The 24,175-nt window shown below is 36.3% G+C and overlaps 4 protein-coding genes and 1 long non-coding RNA gene across 5 annotated transcripts; 4 read left to right on the top strand and 1 right to left on the bottom strand.

Annotated features, from left to right (window-relative positions):
- Positions 1 to 4,039: 4,039 nt before the first annotated feature.
- LOC133692304 (pentatricopeptide repeat-containing protein At1g09900) lies at positions 4,040 to 6,420 on the top strand. The gene has a single exon (XM_062113144.1). It carries the CDS (start codon positions 4,320 to 4,322, stop codon positions 6,093 to 6,095), a length of 1,776 nt encoding a protein of 591 aa, XP_061969128.1. The 5' UTR covers positions 4,040 to 4,319; the 3' UTR covers positions 6,096 to 6,420.
- A 2,076-nt stretch (positions 6,421 to 8,496) lies between these two features.
- Positions 8,497 to 9,902, top strand: LOC133691581 (uncharacterized). Its single transcript, XR_009841712.1, has 2 exons — positions 8,497 to 9,253; positions 9,654 to 9,902. It is a non-coding gene; the product is annotated as an uncharacterized LOC133691581 (long non-coding RNA).
- Positions 9,903 to 9,958: 56 nt separating this feature from the next.
- LOC133691579 (oligopeptide transporter 2) lies at positions 9,959 to 13,453 on the bottom strand. The gene is made up of 6 exons (XM_062112147.1): positions 12,893 to 13,453; positions 12,710 to 12,807; positions 11,608 to 12,171; positions 11,263 to 11,515; positions 10,900 to 11,082; positions 9,959 to 10,796 (listed from the first exon to the last, which is right to left on the bottom strand). Exons 1-6 carry the CDS (start codon positions 13,394 to 13,396, stop codon positions 10,182 to 10,184), a joined length of 2,217 nt encoding a protein of 738 aa, XP_061968131.1. The 5' UTR covers positions 13,397 to 13,453; the 3' UTR covers positions 9,959 to 10,181.
- A 2,151-nt stretch (positions 13,454 to 15,604) lies between these two features.
- Positions 15,605 to 20,948, top strand: LOC133692451 (serine hydroxymethyltransferase, mitochondrial-like). Its single transcript, XM_062113409.1, has 15 exons — positions 15,605 to 15,813; positions 15,907 to 15,957; positions 16,061 to 16,147; positions 16,225 to 16,346; positions 16,491 to 16,567; positions 17,259 to 17,383; positions 17,703 to 17,795; positions 18,492 to 18,584; positions 18,729 to 18,926; positions 19,117 to 19,221; positions 19,355 to 19,420; positions 19,528 to 19,605; positions 20,087 to 20,198; positions 20,295 to 20,405; positions 20,524 to 20,948. Exons 1-15 carry the CDS (start codon positions 15,727 to 15,729, stop codon positions 20,667 to 20,669), a joined length of 1,551 nt encoding a protein of 516 aa, XP_061969393.1. The 5' UTR covers positions 15,605 to 15,726; the 3' UTR covers positions 20,670 to 20,948.
- Positions 20,949 to 22,498: 1,550 nt separating this feature from the next.
- Positions 22,499 to 23,957, top strand: LOC133690953 (pentatricopeptide repeat-containing protein At5g15300-like). Its single transcript, XM_062111234.1, has one exon. The coding sequence runs from the start codon at positions 23,467 to 23,469 to the stop codon at positions 23,884 to 23,886; it is 420 nt and encodes a 139-aa protein (XP_061967218.1). The 5' UTR covers positions 22,499 to 23,466; the 3' UTR covers positions 23,887 to 23,957.
- Positions 23,958 to 24,175: the final 218 nt, after the last annotated feature.

Raw genomic sequence — 24,175 nt, 5'->3', positions numbered from 1 at the left:
TCACTGGCGATAGGCGTAGCCACCGCGAGGTCTTCCCTCTCCCCGCTGCAGATTTTCTTCTTCTGCTTCTTCTTCTTTCTTCCTCCGTTGTTGAACACCCCACGAAAACCTTTCTCCTGCACCAACAGATGGTTCTCTAGTGGTAGAGAAGTCACTACGTCTCTCTCCTCTCCTTCCTCTTTTCCTTCCCCCCTCTGCAGATTTCTTCCTTTTCTTCCTCTTTCAGCTACAACCGCTCCAGCCAACTCAGACAGCCAACTCCACCGCCGTTGCAATCACCGACAGCACACCGTCATCCTCGGCCATACCACCGCCACGCAAGGTTGTCCGCCCTCTCTCCCCTTCCCCTTCTTCTTCTTCTTCGCTGCCTCTGTTCACTGAGTGAACAATGGACGTGAATTATAATTCACGTCCACTGTTCATGCAATGGACTATATTTATTTAAAAAAAATTCAAAAATTTTCAAAAATAATTTTTTTTTAAATGTGATTTTCTCAAATATTTTTCTACCAATTTTGCATAACATCGGGTTGTATATTTACACTGTAAAATACAAATCCGGTATTAAAATACCCGGTTTTTTCCAAAATATTTCAAAAAAAAATCAAAACATTTTCAAAAAAAATCTCAAAAAATTTTAAATCAATTTCCCTTTTCAAAAACAAAAAAAAATATTTTTTTCATGCATATGGCCAAATCCTAAAATTTTTCCAAGCATATTTTTCATAAAAAAACAAAAATTGCATCTTTTTCATCTTTTAAAAAATGGATATCGTAACTAGTTTATGATTATCCATTAGGATTTGGCCAACATGTCAAGAATATTTCTCCAATCTTTTTTTTAGGACCCAAATGTAGACTTTAATATTAGTGAGGTGTAAAATTACACAATAAAGTACACCCTCAAGTATTAAAGATACAAAGTGTAAAAATGCGATACTAAAATTCAGACTTTAGAATGGTTAGGATTTAACCTGATAAGGTAGAGACTCTCATGAAGAGAGATCTGCCTTGAGCCTTAGAAAAGACCAACGAATAGAAACTTGACTTAGAAAAAACAATCAAACAACAATGCAGCTTACCTTAGGTAGGGTGCACTGGGGGTGATGCGTCTTCCCCCTACACAAACAGTCCCTTACTCAGACTCTCGCAGACCATAGGTTCCTAGTGACCATAATACTAGGTGGCGACTCCTAAACATTAATCATAATTTTATGATTAAATCCAAAAACCCTTCCCAATACACAACACCCCATAACATGAGGCACGACAGAAAGCCCTCGCCGTCGCCAGACAACGTCGCGCCCCCCGCGACACACACATATGAGGAAAGTCATCTAGTGTGGAGTTGACTCGGGTTCCAATAACATTTAAAGAACCACATAAATATCACATATAGTTGGTCCATCTATGTTAGGTGGTAATGAAAAGAACCAAACATTGACATAATAAATTGTTGATATAGAACCTCGACTGAGTATAAACATTGCTTCATATTATTACGAAGAATTTGAATCAAGTATGAACGAAGATGACCATCACATTGATAGAGTTGAGGAAGAGGGTAAGATGAGGATTTTGAGATAGTTAAGCCACTAAATTAATTTGTGACCCCTCATACTCTTGAATTTAAGGTTGTGAGTAGACATACCCAATACAAATACAAATAACTAGGTTATGAGTCATAGGCATTCATACTTATCGAGTGATGAATTAGAGACTGGACAAATATTCATAGACAAATATGAATGTATTGTTGTAGTTAAACGATGGCATTTTAAGAATTCACTGTATTACAAGGTTCATCGTTGAATTAAAACTTATGTATATCTGTAATGCATTTTAGAACCAATATGTAGATGATATTTACATGAAAGATATCATCAAATGTCTAATTTACAAGGGATATCAAAGTTGAAAATGCCAAAAAAATATAGAAACCCACTTGTTTTGAAACGTAAACATTAGGTTGATTTAGATCTCATACTAAAGTGATGTTGATAATTGTGAAATCTAATATAAGTCTTTAAGTGTTATAAATATTAGAGAGATTGCAAACGTAGAATAAAAGTACTAAAATAACTAATAATAGAGAAGTGAAAATTAATTTGACTTGCTAAGTTAATTTTGAATTAAATGAAAGGAAACTTGTGAGGGTAATGTTCAATTAACGAGAACTTTGACCAATAATGTAATAAGTGAAAATTTGATAAAATAAATAGAATAATTAACATTTCTAAGGCCATGGTGGTTGGCCAAACGAGGGAAGAGAAAGAAAGGAAAAATTATAAGAAAAACCTTGAAAAAAATCTTCCCATAGACATAAAAGAGAGATAAATTAATTGATCAATGGGTGTTAAAAGAAGATTGGGCAAGTAAAATTGAAGAACAAAAAGGAATTCTTCCTAGGAGGTCACGACATTGGAGGAGAAAAATAAGGAAGAAAGAAAAGTGAAATAGGTGGGTTTTCTAAGCTTTTAATCCTTCATTTTCTTTATATAGGAAGGTAATAAACTCGCCTAAATTACTTACTTTGTGAGGTTTTGTGTAGGGTGAAATATTGATAATGATTTTTATATTAGGGTTCGAATTGTGGATGATTAACGACAATAAACATGAATAATTAATGGGTAAAAGTTTAATTTTATAAATTAATAGAAGAGGTTAATCATACCATGGTCAGGACTTTAAACCAATGCATATAGAAATAGTGTTATGGATAATTGAGATGTTTATCAAGTGTATTTTGTGGAATTGTGTTGATTGGATTGAATGTTAAAAGAATATTATTAATTTGAGTTATTAGAAAAGAAAAGAAAAGAAAAAAAAAATAAAAAAATCCACCCTTTTATGTTTAATCAAGTGCTTATTCTCTCTATCTCCCATCCCTGTCTCTTTTTTTAATACTTCATGTGAGGATTACGTTCTACTCTTTATAACTATAACTTTAAACATTAATTTTTTTTCTTCTTTTTCTATCATTATTTTATTATTTTTCTAGTGTTGATTTTCCTTGAATATATAGCGTGTCTTTCAAAAATAGTAATTCAAGTGCTTATTCTCTCGACCCTCGCCATCTTTCTCTCTTTTTCTTTTTTTTATGTGATAAATTACATCATATTTTTTATAATTAGAGGTAAGAAAAAAATCAAAAAATCAAGAAAATCAGAAAAAAAATAATCAAAAAAATCAAACTGTAAAAAAAACAGATTAAAATTTTGAAAAATTAGCCGATTCGATTCGGTTTCGGTTTTATAAGCCTAAAACCGAAAAAATCGAATTGAAAAAAATTCGAGCCAAACTGGAAAAAAACCGAGCCAAACCAGTTTGAACGAGTTTTTGTCCTAAAAAACCGAACCGAAACCGGTCGGTTTGAACCGGTTTAGGTTTTTTTTTTAAATTTTAGTTTAATTATTTTTTTTAATAAAAATCAAACCAAACCGAAAATAATCACCCCTATTTATAACTATAACTTTTAACATTATTTTTTCCCTTTTCTAGCATTGTTTTTTCCTTTTTCTAGTGTTAATTTTATTTATATATATATTGCTGCTGCTGCCGTCTTTTCATATTCCTTTTTTTTTGTAATTACGTTATTTTTTATTACTTTGTAATGTAATTTATTAACGTGGACCGATATTTATTTGTCATGTGCTCGCTTTGAATTTATTGTATGCAAGCACTCTTCGCTCAATTATCGATTGTCACCTCAAAATTAACCAATAAAATATTGACAAGTGTCCTACAAACTACTTTAATTCAAATTTGATGTTTCAAGTTAACGGATTTGGATGGAAGGGCCGATTCTCCGAGCCAAAACCTTGAGGACGCGACTGCCTTAATCAGAATCATTGGGTTACATGCGCCAAGGATGCAATTCCTCATGGACTAGGAGAAATGCCGTTAAGCCGAAGAAGAAAAACACGTTAAATTGACGGGCTGTAACCCGCAGGCCTGCCATCCTTTTTCATTGGACCCTTGAAAATCCGGAACCCTTTTTCTTTTATCCCAATCCACCTAAATAAATTCCAGGCCTCATTAGCCGACGAAAAACACTTTCCATCTTTCACACTCATATTCGCATGCGGAACCCAGAAGCAGACACAGACTGGATAAGCAGCAAGAAGCGGCGGACACAAAACCTTCTCACCTAAAACATTGTAACTCTCGCGGTAAGCTCCTTATCGTCTCATTCCAAATTCGCCTCAACCTTTGAAAGCACTGTATAAAGTTCATTTTCATCTGGGTTCTCGAACTTGTTTTGTTCGTAGTATGAGTTTTTGAGTTTTATTGGTTGTTCTATACTAGTAGTTCAGGTTATGGATTTGATAGTACCTACAAGTCATACCCATGAAGGGCTTCGCTCATTTCAGTACTTCAATAGATACACCACTAGAAGAAGTAGCTTTGCTGGAGCTAGAATTAGGGGTAATGATGGTTCAAGCAGGAAAGTCCATGTGGGGTTTAGAAAGTTAAGGAAGAGTAGGGTTTTTGCCGTTTCGGGAGTCGAAACTTTTCGTTCCAATGGTAAATTGCAAAATCTCGACAAGCCTCTAAACGGGCATATGGGAAATGGACACGTTTCTTCGAGTTCTATTGAGGAATTTGAGAGCAATAATCATCTTCGTAAATTGGTCAGAAATGGGGAATTAGAAGAGGGTTTTAGGTTTCTTGAAAACATGGTCTATCGTGGGGAGATTCCGGATATAATTGCTTCCACGAGCCTAATTCGAGGATTTTGTAAGATTGGAAAGACTAGGAAGGCGACTCGGATCATGGAGATAATAGAGGATTCTGGAGCGGTTCCAGATGTTATAACTTATAATGTATTGATTAGTGGGTATTGCAAGGCGGGAGAGATTGATAATGCTTTAAGGGTTTTGGACCGGATGAGTGTTGCCCCAGATGTTGTTACGTATAATACGATCTTGCGTACCTTGTGTGATAGTGGGAAGTTGAAGCAAGCAATGGAAGTTCTTGATCGACAGCTGGAAAAGGAGTGTTATCCAGATGTGATTACATACACTATACTGATTGAGGCGACTTGTGCAGAAAGTGGGGTTGGACAGGCCATGAAGCTCTTAGATGAGATGGGAAGCAGAGGATGCAAACCGGATGTGGTTACATATAATGTTCTTGTCAATGGGATGTGCAAGGAAGGGAGATTGGACGAAGCTATCAAGTTCTTAAACAGCATGCCATCATATGGATCCCAGCCTAATGTCATTACTCATAATATTATTTTGCGTAGCATGTGTAGCACAGGCAGGTGGATGGATGCAGAGAAACTACTGACTGAAATGGTTCGTAAAGGTTGTTCTCCCAGTGTTGTTACTTTCAATATCTTAATTAATTTCTTGTGCCGTAAGGGTTTACTAGGTCGAGCAATTGACATATTGGAGAAGATGCCAACGCATGGATGCACTCCAAATTCCTTGAGCTACAATCCATTGCTCCATGGCTTTTGCAAAGAAAAGAAGATGGACAGGGCAATTCAGTATTTGGAGATAATGGTGTCTAGAGGCTGTTATCCTGATATTGTGACCTATAATACTATGCTCACAGCTTTATGTAAAGATGGGAAGGTTGATGCTGCAGTTGAGCTACTTAATCAGCTAAGTAGTAAAGGGTGCTCACCTGTTTTAATCACCTACAATACTGTGATTGATGGGCTCTCAAAGGTGGGGAAAACAGATCAAGCTGTAGAACTACTGCATGAGATGCGTGGAAAGGGTTTGAAGCCTGATGTCATCACCTATTCCTCACTTATTGCTGGGCTTAGTAGAGAAGGAAAGGTTGAAGAAGCAATCAAGTTTTTTCATGATGTGGAAGGATTTGGGGTCAAACCCAATGCTTTCACCTACAACTCTATCATGTTTGGACTGTGCAAGGCTCAACAGACTGATCGTGCAATTGACTTCCTGGCTTATATGATATCTAAGGGATGTAAACCCACTGAAGTTTCATACACCATTCTCATTGAAGGCATAGCTAATGAAGGTTTAGCTAAGGAGGCTTTGGAGTTGTTAAACGAGCTGTGCTCAAGAGGAGTTGTCAAGAAAAGCTCAGCAGAACAGGTGGTAGTCAGGCTGTAGCTTGCAATTTGTGTCATCTGTTGCACTGGATTACTGGTCTCTAATGTTACCTTGATTTCTCGAGCCTCGCTCTTTCTCAATTAATTATCTTCAGGAGCTCATCTCTTGCTTGAATTTGCAATTCACAATAAGCAAATTCAAGTTCAGTTTTGTTAGTCTGTGTAGCCCTTGTCCCCCAGTTCATTTGGTCTTGGGTGTGCTCCATGATTCTGATGAATGTTCAGTCTATCCTTGTTTGAGCTGCAAGTAATACTTATTCGAGCTTGCTCTCTTCTTCAGCTTGCACTTGAAATCTTTTATTAATATGATGGTGTTTTTCATGGTACTAACTTGTGAGATGCATCTCTCTCCTTTTGTTTGGAGATAGAGGAGTGATGAGCTCTGGAAAAAAAAGTTCCAGAAAAATTCAGATTGTGGTGATTATGAATGCATCACGATTGAACTTCGTACACGATTGAAGTTGAACAATGGGCTTGCATGATTGTTCAAACTGATCATGCTGCCATCAGCTTTCATATAGAGTTATACCGACAAATCTCCTGCTGCTTAATTCTTACAATCTGTTTATTTATACGCGGGCATGATCATTTTGTTTTTTGACATGATTTTGTGGTTTTTGCCTCTCCTGTAAAACCGTAATGTTACTTCCTTTTGAAACATTCGAGCATGAAAAATCTTTGGACCATACGCTTCCCGAAACATTGACATTGTTTGCAAAGGTAAAGTCATTATGCAACGGGGAATTAGATATTTGTCTTTCGTTGGTGCTCTCCGTGGCCACTGAAGATGGTTGGGAATTTTTGCCCATTCTTATCGCCTTGCTGTTTGCAAGTATTCAGAAACAGTGCATTTGACTTCAAACAGCTTCTGGCACTCTTTGTTACGAAAATGGATCTTTCCACAAGGTTACTCGCACATCTTATGATTCTGGACACTCCTGGTACGCTCAAGAACAACCAGAGCCATCATGATAAAATATGGAATAAAGTGGTCCTTCAGCAGGATGGAAAGGGGAAAAGGAGATTTTAAAAAACAAAAACAAAGTGGAGAGGAACCAATGGTGGGTGGGAGGACAGGTGCCTGGTAAGAGGACGAGCCTGATGTGTACTGTAGTTGTATGTGCCGTCTGAATCCCACATAAAAAAGATAATCACCAGAAAAATTAAAAAGAAAAGAAAAGAAAAGAAGCAAGATAATAACAAGAATTGAAAGGAGCAGAATTGTTAGGGCAAGTGATTTCAGTAATGCATCCTGAATATTTCTTTACATAAGCTTCCGATATTCCTGCTCCATCGAACAATCTCGTGGCCTGCACAAACAGAGTTCCAAAAACAAAAAATAATCTTACATAACATTCTTGCGGAATAGGTAGAAAAACATCAACCATTTTTAACTTTCGATTAAAAAAATCATTAGAAAAAACTTCTGACTCGAAGCCAAAAAGTTTGTTATAAAATAAATTAAAATTTAATGTTTGGTATAACTTCTACATTTTTTTTACCACAAAAAAAGTCATAAGATATTTCTGACCAGACTTGAATCAAAAGTTTATAAGAAAATCGAGTTAAGATTAAAACTTAATTTTTGGATTCCAACTTATATTATCTATTTTTGTTCTCGGAGAGTTGATTTGATCCATTTTTACAAAATATATTTCTATAATTGAAGTTATTTTAACCTATTTTTGAAATAAGTTATTTATGAAAACAACTGTTAAATTATAATTCAAAGTTAAAATTAGTTTCTTATAAATCATACCAAACAAACTCTAAATTCTTAAAATCCTAAGTTATACTCTCTTTAAAAAAAAATGATTTAATTCATTATATAATTCATTTATGAAAAAAAATATACTTAAAAGTAAAAAGTTATTTCTTATAACTATGCTAAATTTACTATGAGGTCAATTTGGTAAAAATATAAAAAGTAAGATTAGCAATATTAAGAAGAAAAAAAAAATTGAGAGTGGACTAGAACTCCAGGAGCCCAAGTTTGAAAGAAAGTTAATGAGAAGCTAATGTTTATTTGGAAGTATTATAGATATTTTTTTAAAAGTAACTTTTATTTAAAAATATATTAAAATAATATATATATTTTTATTTTTAAAAAAATTAAAATAATTTAAAAACATTAAAAATTATTATTTTTTAAATATAATTAAACCGCAATATCAAATACCATAGCGATGAATGATTCGTTTAATTAATCAAGTTATTAACTGTGATATGATCAGATCAGTACTAGATACTCTTCAGGTAGCACTGCTAGGCATGTCATGATACGATTCCCTGTTGAAAATATAAATCTTCAGAGAATTACGGTTCACAAGTTTAAGCATAGAGGCAGTGGATAGGGAAATTGTCAGGAATAACTGCCAATTATAACTTACAATATATAAGCTGGTAGATTTCATTTAATTCGTCCTGCGAATTTTTGCCCATGCTATATATAGCTTCTTCCTGCACAGGTTCTCAGAAATTTATAACTAGAAATCAAGTCATATTGACAGATCGTTTCTTGATCCTCCAGCATCAACCCTTCCCTTCTTTATGCTATTGCTTCCTCTTTTTCCCTTAAAAACAAAAGGAAACTTGTTCACATGATCTTGTGAAATCTTCTCCACCACACACACAAAATCCCTATAAAAAAAAAGTGGAGAGAGGGAAAGGGACGTACACACAAAAGAAGAGAGCCCACAATCGTTCAAAACGAATAATATTAATTTCATCGTCGTTTCGAAGGAAGAAAAGCTGCACTGATGGAGAGAACTTTGTCTCCTAGAAATATAGAAGAAGAAGGGCCGCTGTCATGTTGGGGTCGTCTCAAGTACCTGAAGTTTCCATGGACTAAAAGAAGAATAACCAGCAACACCACAACGTCTCCAGGACAGAAGAGAAGTGCTATAGGTTGCAATTTAACAGCAACTCTCACGAGAAACAATAGAAAACCAAAAGTCCCAGCTGGAGGACGTTTTAGGTACTCCCCCTTAAGCTATGCTCAAAATTTTGACGATGGTAGCTGGGACAATGATGATATCGAGGATGATGAATATCCCGGGTTCTCTTCAAGGTTTGCTCCACCTCCATCAAGATCACTTGAAGAAGATAAAAGACAGAGCGCTGGTTGACAGAATTTCTTCCGAGAAAGTTGGTGTACTGGTATTATGCTGAATAAGCCTAATTCTTCTTGAACGATGCTTTAAACTCTTTTTTATTCAGTAAAGAAAATAGCATTATACAACTAACCTTCATATTTCATATTTCATTAGAGTATCCGTCTGCATTGATATAACATAGTACATGGATTGGATACAGATTTTTGATATTTGAAGGAAACGGAGATGATGCCAATTAACGAATATGCCTTCAAGTTTTTGGACTCTTAACATCTCTGCATTCAAAGTTACTGCTTTTTCATGCTAAAAAAAAGTGATGATATTGATTTATTTTGTGTGGAAATTTCGTTCAGAGATGTCCATTTATTTTTGTAAGCTGTGGGATAAATAGACGTCAGTTTTGGCTTTCATATTCAAATCGGTAATGGAAATGTTCTTCCCAGACTAAGCTTAGGTTAATGGCTGAAGTTGAATTCGAACTCTGGGATGGGCCCGTCCTCACCAAATTGATCCTGTAAAGACCAAGAAAGAGAGGAATCCCGACTGTTCTCCTATGCAAAGTCTACCTCGGACCCGTTAATTAGTCGTTGCGCTGCTTGGCCTAATTTGAGATTTTAGAAGGAACTTGGAAAAGGTGGAGTCATGTATCCGTCTGTTGCCTGGCTGCAGTTTTAATACAAAATCTTCAACTATCTAGCTAGCTTATGCAATGCCTGGCAAGGAGGATAGAAGCAAAGAACCAAAAAAATAAAATAAAATGATTTGCTAATCTCTAATAAATCTAGGAAGTCAACATGCGCAATAAGCGTTCACCTTAGCATAAGTACAATTGGTGAACCCCTAAGTTTGTCGAGCCATGACCAAGATTTTCTTAAACATGGCCAACACTTCCAAACCTGAAAAACTTTATTCGTCCTTTTTTTTTTCTTGACCTTTCAAACGAAGCAGCTTGGAGTAACAACTTAACTGAACTAATAAACAGGACACCCATCAACAATAACACCTTTGGCAGTTGGGCAGGTAGCAAGGGGACAGTGCTCGCCAGCAGCACCCCACCAGTTTAGGCTGATCTCCTTCATCGTCAGACTGAAGTACAGAAGAACTCCCATGAAAGCCAAACCAGCGTCCAAGGCAGCAGAAAGAACATAGTTGTACCTCTGCCACCAAACCTTGTGGAACTTAAAGATGAAGTAGTTGAAAGTTATTGCAACCACAATCCAGCAATTGAAGTTTACTGTTGTAGCTGGTGGCATTGCAGCTGTTGATCCCAGAAGTACAGGAAGATTAATTAATTTAATCCATTTCTGCTTGGGGAAAAGTCTGTGTAGCCCCCATACCAGAACAGGTCCTAGCACTCCTCCAAAGAAGAACCAATTGAGTGCTGTGTAGTTTCCAAGTCGACCAAAGATTCGAGCAGGTCCAATCAAACCCCAAATGACAGATGCATCATAGAAAACTCGATCGCCAGGACATGTCCATGGACTGTTTGGAGGGAGTAGCTCGTCCTGGCATATGTTCTCAATGCCAGTCAGCAGCCACCATGCCACTGCAGTGTTCAGTGTTCCATTTATTAGAGTACCTATGCACTTTATAGAAGCAGCGAACAGGCACACATGAAAGAGTCAAGACAAGTTACTATTTGGAAAAATACAATAAGTCAACCTATAAACAGTCAAGCATGAGAGATACCTGCACTACAAACATAGATCTTGGTGGAATCTTCATGTAGTGACCTAGCTTGAAATCGCTGAGAAAGGAAACAGCTTGAGTCATGCTTATATACCCATAGGTTTTGAAGCAGACGTTGGCTATTGGTCTACCAGGGTAAATTAGACCCATAATGTACTCTGTGATGATGTTTAACCCTGGTGTCTGGCAATAGAAGGGGAATAACAGCAATGATGTTAGCTGTCAAATAAGTAAACAGCAAGAAATTAAATTGCCTTCATATTTGAATTTAGAAGCATGCAGGAAAAATGTAAAATTGGTATATTAATAATGCAATTATCCTAGGAAAAAATGGGTATTTATTAAAAGAGTAAAGATGAGTACCTGATTTGTTGTGGCAGTTATGACACTAACTGGAAGCGTAAAAATCAAAGCAAGGCCTGACGCAAAGATGAGCGCCCACCACGGCATTTGGACTTGGTCTTTCATTACAATGCACAGTACGAGAGAAAGTAAAAAAGACAGCACTAGCGTCAGGTGGAACCACCAGCCAGGAATGTCCTCATACCTCTTCATTAATCTTGTGTGAACATCCATCTTTCCCTTGTATGAAGCTCGAAACTGTTGCCATATTTCCCTGTTGGAATAGTCAATCAAATCATATCCCAGTAAATATCTAATGACTGCAATTCTGGCAACCCTAATCAAAGCACTAAATCCTTTACTTACTTTCCATTAAACACGAGCACATGCGTGAGGGTGGACATAATGGCAGCAAAACCAATCCCATACGTCAGCGAAAAGAACACACTCAAATTTATGTTTCCTTGCCTCTGAAATGCGGCCACATCTAGCTCAAAGTTGTTGTCAACTATGGCAGATACGTTATACACGTGTCCTTTATTGTCAAATAAATGTGAGGAGAAAATTGGAAACGTCTTTGCATTGTAGATATTAAAACGCCAGTATGCTATTGGCAGTATTACGTACATAAATGCAGCATATCCCACAAGGACATTGACAACGGCAAAAAACGGGGTGATAAGTGGGCTGCCAATGAACGAGGCTATGACAGACCAGTCAAGTCCGAAAGCTCCAATACCAAGTCCTCTCATTCCTGAGCCAAGCTGCTGGGCTGTTACTGACTTAGGGAATGCCCAGCAGACCCACGAAATGGTTCCAATAGCAGGGAAAAGGTATCCAGGAAACACATACCATGAGAAGCTACAGATTAGAGCGATCAAGAAGAATTTCCCTCGTGACATGCGGCTGTTATCTTTCTCATGCAGAGCCCTGCAAAATGTAAGGTAATAGCAATAGGCAATGACAAAGATTTAATCCTGTTTCAAGAATTGAAATTGAGGAGCTTAAAGAGGCAGAGCATGAACAACTAGTATCGATGGTTAATTGCTCCTTTTTCAGCTTTAATGTTAACAGAAGCGCTATACATTGATACCAGAACAATGCTAAATTTTGTAAGTTCAGAGAACAATTCCATTGTGATGAGCTTAAATATTTTTTCTCTCTACATTGTCACGAGCTTATACATTTTTTTATACAGCCAAAAAAAGAAAAGAAAAGAAAAGAGGGATTCAATTTTCCTCCAGTCAGCTTGGATTTGAAAGCAGGGCACGCGTTAGTTTCCTTTTCTTTTTCATTGCCATTGTTGTGATCCTGATTGATGATAAATATAGACAAGGCTCATTTAGCCACCCCCACATTAAATAATGGAATTCTCTAAAGTAGAGAAGGCAAACATGGGCAGTCATGTTCCTAATCTCACCCTTGTTAATTCCTAGAGAAAAAAATGATCACCAGGACATAATATTACCTGAAGAGAGAAACTTGCATAAGACTAAGCGGCCACCACATCTCTGCTGGATCCACTACATACTTCCTCATGATCCCAGCCCATCCATACCCCAGCATCTTCATATAATTCACATTGCAAAAACAGCACATCTCAGCCACAACCGTACATAAAAATAAAATAATAAATAAATAAATAAATTACCTGAGTAGTTAAAACAAGAATCCAACTAGCCAAAAACGATATCTTCCTTTTATAGAAAGCCATAATTATATCGATAATACCAACGGCATAGGCAGTTGAGCTCCCCACATTAGCAAAAATGGAAATAAGCACATGCTCTTTAACATTAAAAGGCCCAGGATTAAGCGAAAACTCGCGACCACCAAATCCAGGAACCCTGAACTTGGTAGTAGGCAAGGTTTTGGCCATGAAGCGACCAATAGGGAGAGTCACAACCTGTACCGATATCATAGATATTGTGAGAGGTTCGGTCCGGTAGGAAAAGAAAGTGTTCAGAAAAGATAGAATAATGCACGAGGCTATTCCAAGGAACCACATCCGAAAGGTCCATACTGGAAGGGTATGATCGTCGCGTGTTGGGACAGTTAGACGGACCTCCTCAATGGGAGACACGCCGTCGTCTTCTTCAATATTTTCGTTCATGTTCGGGTTTTGGGGTTTTCCTTCTATTTCAAGAGAACCCATTGGTAGGCGAAGGTATCCGAGAGTGAGAGGGAGAGGCAGTTTTCTATCTGGAGCGGATCCAGGGAAGGGGGGAGTTTGTTTTGGCACGTCAGGTTCTGTTTCTAACAGAATTGGCGTGCTATGCATTTACTTTTAAAGCCCCTGCCCTTGCCCCTGGAGGAGTCGTTCACTCAACTCAACTCTAGCTAGCTAGTGGTTTTGGCTATTTCAACATCTTTTTTCTGTTTCTTTTTTTAGTTTTTTTGTAACTTTTAATTGCTTGAGCTGTTGGGTTGTATAAACGGAGCTTTCTTTGTCCATTAAGAGAATTTATTTCCTTTTCACCTCTTCTACTTTTAAATTATTCTCTTCTGTCAGTACGTAACCATTATTAATCACGTTGGTGTTAGGAGCATGAACATAATTGCTCTAATATGGCTAAAATTCATCAAAAACTACAAATACTAAATTAAAAGATCTTAAATATCCACATTTCATAGATGATTACCTAGCAACATCGAATCTTAAACATTATAAAAATTATACTAAAAAAAAATACTAAAAATATCTTATTATATATCTTCAAAATTATTTATAATTAAAGTTTAATAACAAGTTATCTTTAAACATAAATTTTCTAACTTGACTACCAATTTAAATTGTCACTCTAAATTCCATAATTTAAAACTCATTAACACCTCTACTTTAATTCTCTATATATGATTATTAATTTTAGAGCCCATGAGATTAGTTGAGGTGCAAACAATCTGACTCGAGCATTCACATTAATAATAATAATAATAATTCATCTTAAAATATATATATATATATATATATAATAATGAAACAACAATTTTAAATATTTTTAAAAAATATTAATAATTCATTAATAATAAAACACGTTATAAAACAAGTCATTAAAAAAAAATTTTACTCGACATTTAATTTCATAAATATAACTTTACTTTTAGATGAAATTGCTAGGTCACATTAAACTTGTAATCAAGTCATTAGTTGACTATTCTCGATCAACTATTATAATCGTGGGAAGTATATTGTCAATTATTATAATCCATTGAAAAGCCATTAGAACTATTTCTAGTTGAGACGACCCCACTCACCTTAGTTCATTACTTCATTCATATCCTTGAGGGCTGTTTTTTTGTAAGGTAATTGTCATTCAAAGAGAGCTCTCTGTTCTCTAAACCAGGAATGTTAGACTTGGTTTTAGGCAGAACATTAGCTAAAAACCGTCCGGTAGGGAGAGTTGCCACCTGGACGGTAATTAGATAAGAAGTTAGTTTGATAAGCAAGGAATTAGTCTTTGATAAAATGTTTAGGAAGCTAATTGCCTGCGTAACGGTCCTAATAATAATATGGCACTTTTACGTAGATAATAACTACGTACTCTCTTCCCCCACAATATTTTGCTTGTCTATTAATTAGATTCTCAACAATTTATCCACTAAAAAACGGAACGGAACGTATACAACCTCATTTGACTTGTTTTTCTCGTATTATATTTTTTATTATTTCTTTCTGTTTAATAGATTTTCAACTATTCATCAAGAAAAATAAATAAATATGAAGCTAGTAACTTTGAATTATAGCTTTTAACTTTAAGTCATAATTTTAAAGTTACTTTTTTATATAAATGTTAATTTTAAGACAAAATTAAGGAGTTAAACTAATTTTAAATAAAGATATATTTGGTGAAAACGACTTAAATTTTATTTTTTTAAGATGAAGAAATATTGTGTTTATAAGTTAAAAATTATTTTTAAATTTTTTTTTTATTATAGCAAAGTTTTAACTCTAAGTCTTGTAATAAAATCTTGATTTAAAGTAAAAACTATTTATAAATAAACATATTCATGACTTTCTCTTGAGTCAAAACCTTATTAATAAATTAAGTTAATTTGTAAGAAATCATACTGAATTTGTGAAAAGTTTGACTCATTTTAATTTTAATTTTTAACAGCTAAGTAGCAGATAATTTTGGAAATGAAGCCAGGGATGAGTCAGGGTCTGCCTTCTAAAACGACATGCAAAATCACATGGGAACAACACGTCGGCCAGTATTTTAAATGACAGGTTATTTGAACTCCCAGCGAAATGCTTAAGCCACAGAGATTCCTAGATCTGGGAGGACGACCCCTCCCGGCATTTTTGTATTTTTCCTACATTAAAAAATAAAACAGATTCTAAGTCATCAGTCATCACCAACCGCACTCTCACCAACCCAAAAAAAAAGAAAAAGAAAATCGCCTCAAATAGAATTGAAATAGAAATCGCAACACTAGCAGCGGTGACAGAGCGTCCTCTAATAGAAAAACATAACAATTATAGCAATGGCCATTGCTCTTCGCAGGCTCTCTTCCTCCCTCAGGAACCCAATCAAACCTTACCTCAATGGCGGTTCTCTCTATTACAACATGGTATCTATTGTTTTGTTTCGCGCCATGGCTTAATTGAGCAAGACTCATCTCTTTTTCTTTCAATCTGATTCATTTCGATTTGATTTTCGACAGTCTTCTTTGCCTCATAAAGCTCTGTCCGACGAAGACACAGCTCGCGCCAATGTAAGCCATCATTTTCTCTTGAGATCTCGGTTTAACCGGATCTCCTATTGTTCTTGTTAATTGATAGTAGTAGTAGTAGTAGTAATAGTAATAATTATTTCAGTGGATAAAGCAATTGAATGCTCCGTTAGAGGAAATCGATCCGGAAATTGCTGACATCATCGAACTCGAGAAAGCAAGGCAATGGAAGGTAAAATAATCTTGTTAGCTTCTTACTTGATTTTACACTGCTAGGTAATGATTGGGGATATTCATGTCATTTTGCAGGGATTGGAACTCATTCCTTCAGAGAATTTCACGTCGGTGTCGGTGATGCAAGCGGTTGGTTCGGTTATGACCAATAAATACAGTGAAGGGTACCCGGGGGCTAGATATTATGGAGGAAATGAGTATGTGAATAATCGGATCAATCAACTTCATGTTGTTGTTGTTCCATTTCCATATCTGGAATCGTTGTTCGTTTCGTGTGGCTACCTTGCTTTGTTAGAGAAATGGACCTACGTTATTTAATGTTTGAGGTTTTTTCTGATTAGGTACATTGACATGGCTGAGACGTTATGTCAGAAGCGTGCATTAGAAGCTTTTGGGCTGGATCCTCAAAAATGGGGAGGTAAGTGAAATGGTTCATATTTCTATATTTCGACATTGCAAGATGAAGTTTCACTGACTATTTGTTCATATATTTTATCCTTCTTGTTGTCCTTTATATATTATTTTGAACACTCGAACATCTTTATACATTCTGGTTTGGTGCTTTAGACTGTATGATAATCCTCAAGCATTATATTTTGAAGTTTTAATGGGTGCAACGAGTGGATTTCTTGGAAACTTTTCTGGTGTCTGGCAAAATAATATGGAAATTGGTTAATTTCACCAAAAAAAACGATCAAGAAAATCAGGAGAGAAGAAAGCCCCATAAAAAGGGGTGAAGTAAGTAGGAAATACTGTCGTTGTTTAGTTGCTAGCATAAAGTGAAATTCATTGCACTCACAACATCCAGGCAGGTATGGGTGGCAAAATGCCCAGCAAACCTTGATGGTTTCCTTCTGATTGAAGTTAATTCACCATGCATGCCTTTTTTATCATTTTCTTGCTGCTAGGCGTATTATGATGTATAGCTAACACCCACTTTACTGGTTGTAAAAGGGATATTTATGCTAAACTGAAACGAACAGAAAGAATGTTTTAAATTTGTGTATATTTGGATTTTTACATTCTTCCCTGTTATCATATTTAATTATGTGATGCAATCTTCATTGTAAGCGCTTTGTTAAAGACAGCACATGCCTTATTTATTGCAGTCAACGTGCAGTCACTATCTGGATCCCCTGCTAACTTTCAAGTTTACACGGCACTGCTGAAACCTCATGAGAGAATCATGGCACTTGATCTGCCACATGGTGGGCATCTTTCACATGGTTATCAGGTGCTTATAGCATAACTTAGACTATTTACTGAAGTTCTTGTAACTTTTCCTGCTCTTACTTTGAAGATTTTTCTGTTGTCTTTCAATGTTTAAATGGTGTCCTTTAAAATTCACCCAAAAAACATGGCATTGGCAGTTCTAAACTGTTCAATTGCTATCATTGTTTTGTACAAACTATGGCACCATCTTGCATTTAGAATTTTGGTTTGTTCTGGTTATTTGAAACTTTTCTGCTATTTTTATGTGGAATTATAATTAGAATTGTTGACTCATAAACCATTATGTGAATTACCCTATTATTCTCTTCGCCATCTTGCAGACTGACACAAAGAAGATATCTGCTGTATCCATATTTTTTGAGACAATGCCATACAGATTGAATGAGAGTACAGGCTATGTGGACTATGATCAGGTGCCCTTTTTTTCCTTATCTTTGAGGAAGTTCTCACTTCAATAGATATGAATTCTAACACTGGAGTGCTACTTGTGTTAGTTGGGGTTGATTGCATATTTATTCATGATTTATTAATGTGACGAGCTTGTTCTCGGGAAAAGAATGCATGGCTACTGTCATTTTTTATATCTTTTACTTGCTATAAATAATTAGCAAAACTGCTTAATTGTCATATATAAATGAAACAATACAGTTATTGTAGATTATTTAAAAAATTACTTCCTGTTCTTTCAACAACTGTTCTGCAGTTTGTTGAGCGTAGTGTTTGAGTTTTAGGTTTACCCCAACCCATCACTTAAAACATGCTTTCAGTGCTCACATATTACTAAGATGGTTAGAGGGTCGAAAATTTCTTTCAGGACTATAATTTCAAGCACTAGATTTAGTGTTTTGCAGGAGACTCAAAATGTTGACTTCAGGAATTGACAATGTTGTAAAATTCAAAATGGCTACTGTTTTAGTTTTTCTAGTTGTAAGAATTGTAACATCAAAACAAGACTTGAAAGTTATTTGTCTGTAGTTGATTAGTTGGGCTTCTTATTTTGGTTAGGAGTTTGCTGCATTCTTTTAAGTTCTCTATTTTTTGCATTAAGAAAAGTGAAATTTCAATTCGTTCTTTAAGGGATTGACTTATGAATATTAAAATGCTTGCAGCTGGAGAAAAGTGCCACACTCTTTAGACCAAAACTTATAGTTGCTGGTGCAAGTGCTTATGCTCGCCTTTATGACTATGCACGTATCCGTAAGGTAAACTCTCCTAAAGTGGATGCCACAACTGCAATTTTTGTTGTTACATATCATTTAAACTTCTATCATACTCACTGTTTAGAGATTAGGATTAGGATTTATTGCCCCTAAACGTTGAGATTTTCAGTTCTGATGGATTGGCAGGTCTGTGACAAGCAAAAGGCAGTTTTGTTGGCTGATATGGCACACATCAGTGGGCTTGTTGCAGCAGGTGTTATTCCATCTCCTTTTGAATATGCAGATGTCGTTACAACCACCACGCACAAGTCACTTCGAGGTCCACGGGGGGCTATGATCTTCTTCAGGAAGGGGGTGAAAGAAATTAACAAACAAGGGAAAGAAGTGAGTCCAGATTTCAAATAAGAGGGGAGGATGACTGTTATGATCAACTTAAAATAGATTAATTAATCATTCAACTTGGCTCTTCCTGTTTGCATGCAATCATCTTTTCAAGTCTTTCATTACTGAACATAGAAGTGCTAAAATAGAACACCTACAGTATATAAACTAATAATTGAGTTTCATCCCACAGGTGATGTATGACTATGAAGACAAAATCAATCAGGCAGTCTTTCCTGGACTTCAAGGTGGTCCACACAATCATACCATATCTGGTTTAGCGGTTGCACTAAAGCAGGTCAGCTCCCCACACATCACTCCCTATGACTACTTTACTAGTTAAAATGATGCATGATTGCATCTAGAAATTCCTAGAATCATTTTGGCCAGGCTTCCTAATGATCTGGACCCTTGAAAATCATTGATTCTAGGCGAGAACTCCAGAGTACAAGGCCTACCAAGAGCAAGTTCTCAGCAACTGTTCAAAATTTGCTCAGGTACCATGAAGAGTTCTTAACGTTTCATTGGTGCAGATAACAAGTGCGTGCTGTATCTCATTATCTTATCAGAGTGATTTAGCAATAGTAATCTACTGTATTTGCAGAGCTTGATAGAGAAGGGCTATGAACTGGTATCTGGTGGCACTGAGAACCATCTAGTCCTGGTGAATTTAAGAAACAAGGTATGAGGAATGGATTTCTTTATCTGATTAAATAATGTACCTCGTAATTGTGTATTTTAAACAGGGAATTCATATTACAACTATGGTGATGCTTATGCATGTTGGACACATCACTACGACAAGTTTCCATGTTTAACTCGAGAGAATTTTGTCTGAAACCATCAGTAAATTTAGGAAAAATGTTGCCTGTGAAGCTTAATGATTTGATATAGAAACACTCAGATAAACCTTTCTGCAGGGAGGGTTTTTTTTTTTTCTTATCAAAAAAGGAATGGATGAAGAAATTTTTGAATCCTGATTCTGACAAGAATATTGATGCCATGAAATCAAAAACTTCAAATGCCTTGGAAGAATTATAATTTTCCGAACTTAAGAAATGTAGTTGAAATCGGTCTGGATTCCTTTTGCATGGGCTCTGCTAGAAACCATTTTTAGCATAAAAAAGCGAATCAATACTTTATTTTGAAATTTTGTTTGACAGGGTATTGATGGATCAAGAGTTGAAAAGGTTCTGGAATTAGTCCACATTGCAGCTAATAAAAACACTGTTCCTGGAGATGTATCTGCCATGGTTCCTGGTGGAATTCGTATGGGTAAGGTGTTCCTCATGTGTTCGTCCATCTTGTAGTTACTGATTGTTGATTATGTGCTTCAATTTTCTTAGAACCCCTTGCTTTTTGGTGCACCAGGAACCCCGGCTCTCACTTCAAGGGGTTTTATTGAGAGAGATTTTGTGAAAGTAGCTGAGTTCTTTGATGCTGCTGTGAAGTTGGCCTTGAAGATCAAGGCAGATGCACAAGGTCCTTTACTATCCTCTCTCAAATTCAAATTGTTTTTTTTTAATGACATAATGCATGGTCCAGAGTCATATACTCCATGGTTATACGCTGATAGCGACTTATGATGCTGCAAATTCAGGAACGAAGTTGAAGGATTTTGTAGCAGCCATGAAGTCAGATGGACATCAATCTGAGATTGCAAGGCTCCGTCATGATGTTGAAGAGTATGCAAAGCAATTCCCTACAGTTGGATTTGAGAAGGAAACAATGAAATACAAGGACTGAGAAGGCTCTAATGGTGCAAGGTGTGTGGATTCTTGAAACCATATGTCAAGAATGGTCATGACTACTTGAATAAAGGCAGGCATTGTAAACCGCTTTCCTCGTACATGGTCACGATGCTCCAACAGAAGTCATGTATACCACGCAGATCTAAATTTCAACGAAGGCATGAAAGTTGATAGGCATGTCCATGTGTCGTTTTATCTCCCAATGTCTTCAAACAATGTCACATTCTAATAGTATATTTGACATCAACATTATCAATTACATCGAGATTCTACATCTTCATCGTTGCCTTCAATTTCTCTCTGCAGATATATCGATTGCCTGAACCCGCCGTGTTTTTAATTTCAGAGTGAGCGAAGAAGAGGTGAATGCGTTTTAAATCAAAGGATCTTGTTGGACTTCCCTCTACTAATTCAAGATGAAATTATTGTTGTTTATTTGGTCGCGCAACAGCGAGAAGATGCAGAAACAAAACATGAGGGGAATGAACGTTTTGTGTTACAAGTGCGAATAATCATACATATATACGCAAGCATTTATACCTTTCTCTTTTATTATAATATATACATTCTATAATATTAACATTATAGACATGTATACATATAATATCTATAATTTCATTATTTAATGTATGTATACGTACCTCAAAATACATAAATATATTTATTTTATGTTAAATAATAAATATTATTCGGAGTATTCGGACAATGAGTTCTTAAAATCCAATTAATTGGTATTCTAGAAGAATAATAAATAGGGTATGTATATTTATTTGGATATTAGTTATTGATTTACTAGAAACATGATCTGTGAGTACCCGCTACCATTCATATGAGCGATGGCCTAGCTCCAATAAGCTAATTCTTATTAGTAATAAAACCCAACAAACAATTGAAATCGTCGGCATCAAAAGGAAAAAAAAAATCGAGAATATCCTAGGGAGCCTAATATTAGGAAATTTCACTCATTAAGTGTCTGGAAGGGCAATAGATGGTTTGGTCGAACAGAAGTCGTGCCATCATTGTCGAAGGAGAGAATCTATGAAGAAATCTACCATTTATTTCATTTTATAAAAATCTAATTCATTAAGTATATAGTTAGCATGGCTCTTTTTTCTCTAATGGTTGTGTTATGTTGCTTCAAAGTGTTTTCATTGCTGATTTTTTCTCTGAACTTCTTCCTGGTTTTCGGTATTCTCCGTGTGCAGGGTGGAAGTATTCAAACTCTCTTCTCCTTAGTTGTACTTAATCAAAAGAAACAGAGCCCGTATGTATGTATGTATGTATGTATGTATGTATGTCAAACAACATCTTTCCGTGTCTTCAATTCTTTGCTGTACTGTTGGTGAATGGAAATAATTTTTACTTGCTTTTCATTAAGAGCTAAATTAATAATATTCTTGAAAATGTGGTTTGGATGTGTTTTAGTTACTGACCAAATACTTGGCTTTGGCTTTCCTAATTTCACTCTTTGCTGACACTGAGTTGCATCTGTAAATCTTAGAGCCCCAACATTTCGTTTCACAGAAGTTATATAAACTCCCGATTGGATGCAGCAAACTTTGAACCATTTAAGCCTTTGGAGTTTCGCGAAGCGCTCTCATTGATGAAAAGAGTGCAAACAAATTTATTCCTTATTTTGTTCCTCGTTTACAACATTGCATGGACAAGGTTTCAGTCCCAGAGACTGAAATTGTTCAAGCCCACATGATAGAGACTGGAACCCATCAATAGTTTTTTGTGATGTCGTTTCTTGTTAATGTTTATGCTAAATGTGGGGTGATGGTGAATGCTAGAAAAGTTATTGATACTTTGCCTAGAAGTAATGTTGTCGTGTGGATAGCTTTAATCACTGGTTATGTTCAAAATTCACAACCTAAGGTGGCTGTTGCGGTTTTGGGAGACGTGTTCTTTTCCTTCAAATTTCACTCTATCAATTGCTTTGAATGCCTGTTCTTCTTTGAAGTCTATTGCATTGGGGAGACAGTTCCATGCCTTCATTCATTAAATACCGGATCAGTTATGACTCCAGTATTGGAAATGCTCTTTGTTGTTTGTACTCAGAATTTGGCAGCTTGGACTCTTCGGTCAAATCATTTCGCGAGACAGGAGAAAAGGATGTAATTTCCTGGACTATGATTCTATCTGCTTGTGGTGACAATGGCAGAGCAGGAATTAAGACTTTTCATTGAAATGCTTCTTGAGAATGTCGAACCGACGCTAACTAGTGTGTTAAGCTTGTGCAGCACAATATAATCTTTGGATCTGAGGGTGCAGGTTCATTCATCGAGCACTATACTTGGCCATGAATCAAACCTGCACGCATCTCAAATTCTCTCATGCATTTTTACCTTAAATGTGGATACAGTGATGAGGCGAAGAATTTGTTTGATGGAATGGAATACAAGAACTTGATTACGTGGAATACAATGATTGCAGGTCATGCACAAGCAATGGATCCTGCAAAGGATAATTTTTCAGCACAGCACTCAGCATGTATTTGATGTTGAATCTCTCCGGCAGGAAACCTGATCTATTCACCTTGTCGAGTATCTTAACAGCATGCAGTAGGTTGGCAGCCTTAGAGCCAGGGGAACAAATACATGCCCAGACTATGAAATGGGTAGTTTTTATCAGATGTAGTTGCTGGAACTGCACTTGTGGATATGTACGATAAGTATGGGAGCATTGAGAGGACAAGAAAAGCTTTTCTGGAGATCTCTAAAAGAACTTTGATATCCTGGACTAGTATATGATCACAAGTTTCGCACAGCTGGGTGCAGCTTTTTGAAGACATGAGGCTAGCTAGATTCAGACCAAACCAGATTCTTTGTGTGGGCGTTCTGGCTGCTTGTACCCATGCTGGAGTGGTCGACGAAGCAAATGAATATTTCGAGATGATGCAAAAGGAATACAAAATTAAGCCTGTAATGGTCCATTATGGATACTTGGTTGGCATGTTTGTGAGGCTGGGTTGGCTGGATGAAGCTTTTGATATCATCAAGAGAATGGATGTAGAGCCAAACGAGTTCATAAGGTTGCTCTTGATTGCAGGGTGTACGAAGCATGGGAATGCAGAACTGGGTTTTTATGCCGCTGAATTGTTACTCAAGCTCAAGCCCAAAAATACTAAAACTTATGTCATGTTGCTAGATATGTACATCTCTGCAGAGAGGTGGGACGATGTTTCTATATTTGAGAAAATTGATGAATGAGGAGAAAATCGGAAAGTTAAAGAACTGGAGTAGGATCAGCATTAAGGGAGAGGTTCATTCTTAAAAAAAATAAAAAATAAATAAAAAAAAACTGGCCCCACAACTCAGAGCTGCAAACTCTTGAATGATTTGGCTGACAAAGCAAAGAGTCTCGCTTACAAGCTGGTAGAAAATATGGAGGTAATTGACGACGAGGAAGAGGAAGCCGGAGAGAAGACATTCTCTTCTGCTGTTTACCAGTGAGAAGTTAGTAGTAGCATATGGGTTATTGAACACGCCCGTTGGTGCA

Source organism: Populus nigra, chromosome 4 (genome assembly GCF_951802175.1).
Source record: "Populus nigra chromosome 4, ddPopNigr1.1, whole genome shotgun sequence".
Taxonomy (NCBI): Eukaryota; Viridiplantae; Streptophyta; class Magnoliopsida; order Malpighiales; family Salicaceae; genus Populus; species Populus nigra.
The sequence above is the reverse complement of the archived record's forward strand: the minus strand, read 5'-3'. Positions and strand labels throughout refer to the sequence as shown.

Coding starts and splice junctions, on each gene's coding strand:
- LOC133692451 (XM_062113409.1), top strand. CDS start 15,727: ATGGCCATTGCTCTTCGCAGGCTCTCTTCCTCCCTCAGGAACCCAATC. Junction 18,585..18,728: donor ACTATGCACGTATCCGTAAG/GTAAACTCTCCT, acceptor ATGGATTGGCAG/GTCTGTGACAAGCAAAAGGC. Junction 19,222..19,354: donor TAGCGGTTGCACTAAAGCAG/GTCAGCTCCCCA, acceptor CATTGATTCTAG/GCGAGAACTCCAGAGTACAA.
- LOC133692304 (XM_062113144.1), top strand. CDS start 4,320: ATGGATTTGATAGTACCTACAAGTCATACCCATGAAGGGCTTCGCTCA.
- LOC133691579 (XM_062112147.1), bottom strand. CDS start 13,396: ATGGGTTCTCTTGAAATAGAAGGAAAACCCCAAAACCCGAACATGAAC. Junction 11,516..11,607: donor GTGCTCGTGTTTAATGGAAA/GTAAGTAAAGGA, acceptor CTATTCCAACAG/GGAAATATGGCAACAGTTTC. Junction 10,797..10,899: donor GATCTATGTTTGTAGTGCAG/GTATCTCTCATG, acceptor GCTTCTATAAAG/TGCATAGGTACTCTAATAAA.
- LOC133690953 (XM_062111234.1), top strand. CDS start 23,467: ATGAGGCTAGCTAGATTCAGACCAAACCAGATTCTTTGTGTGGGCGTT.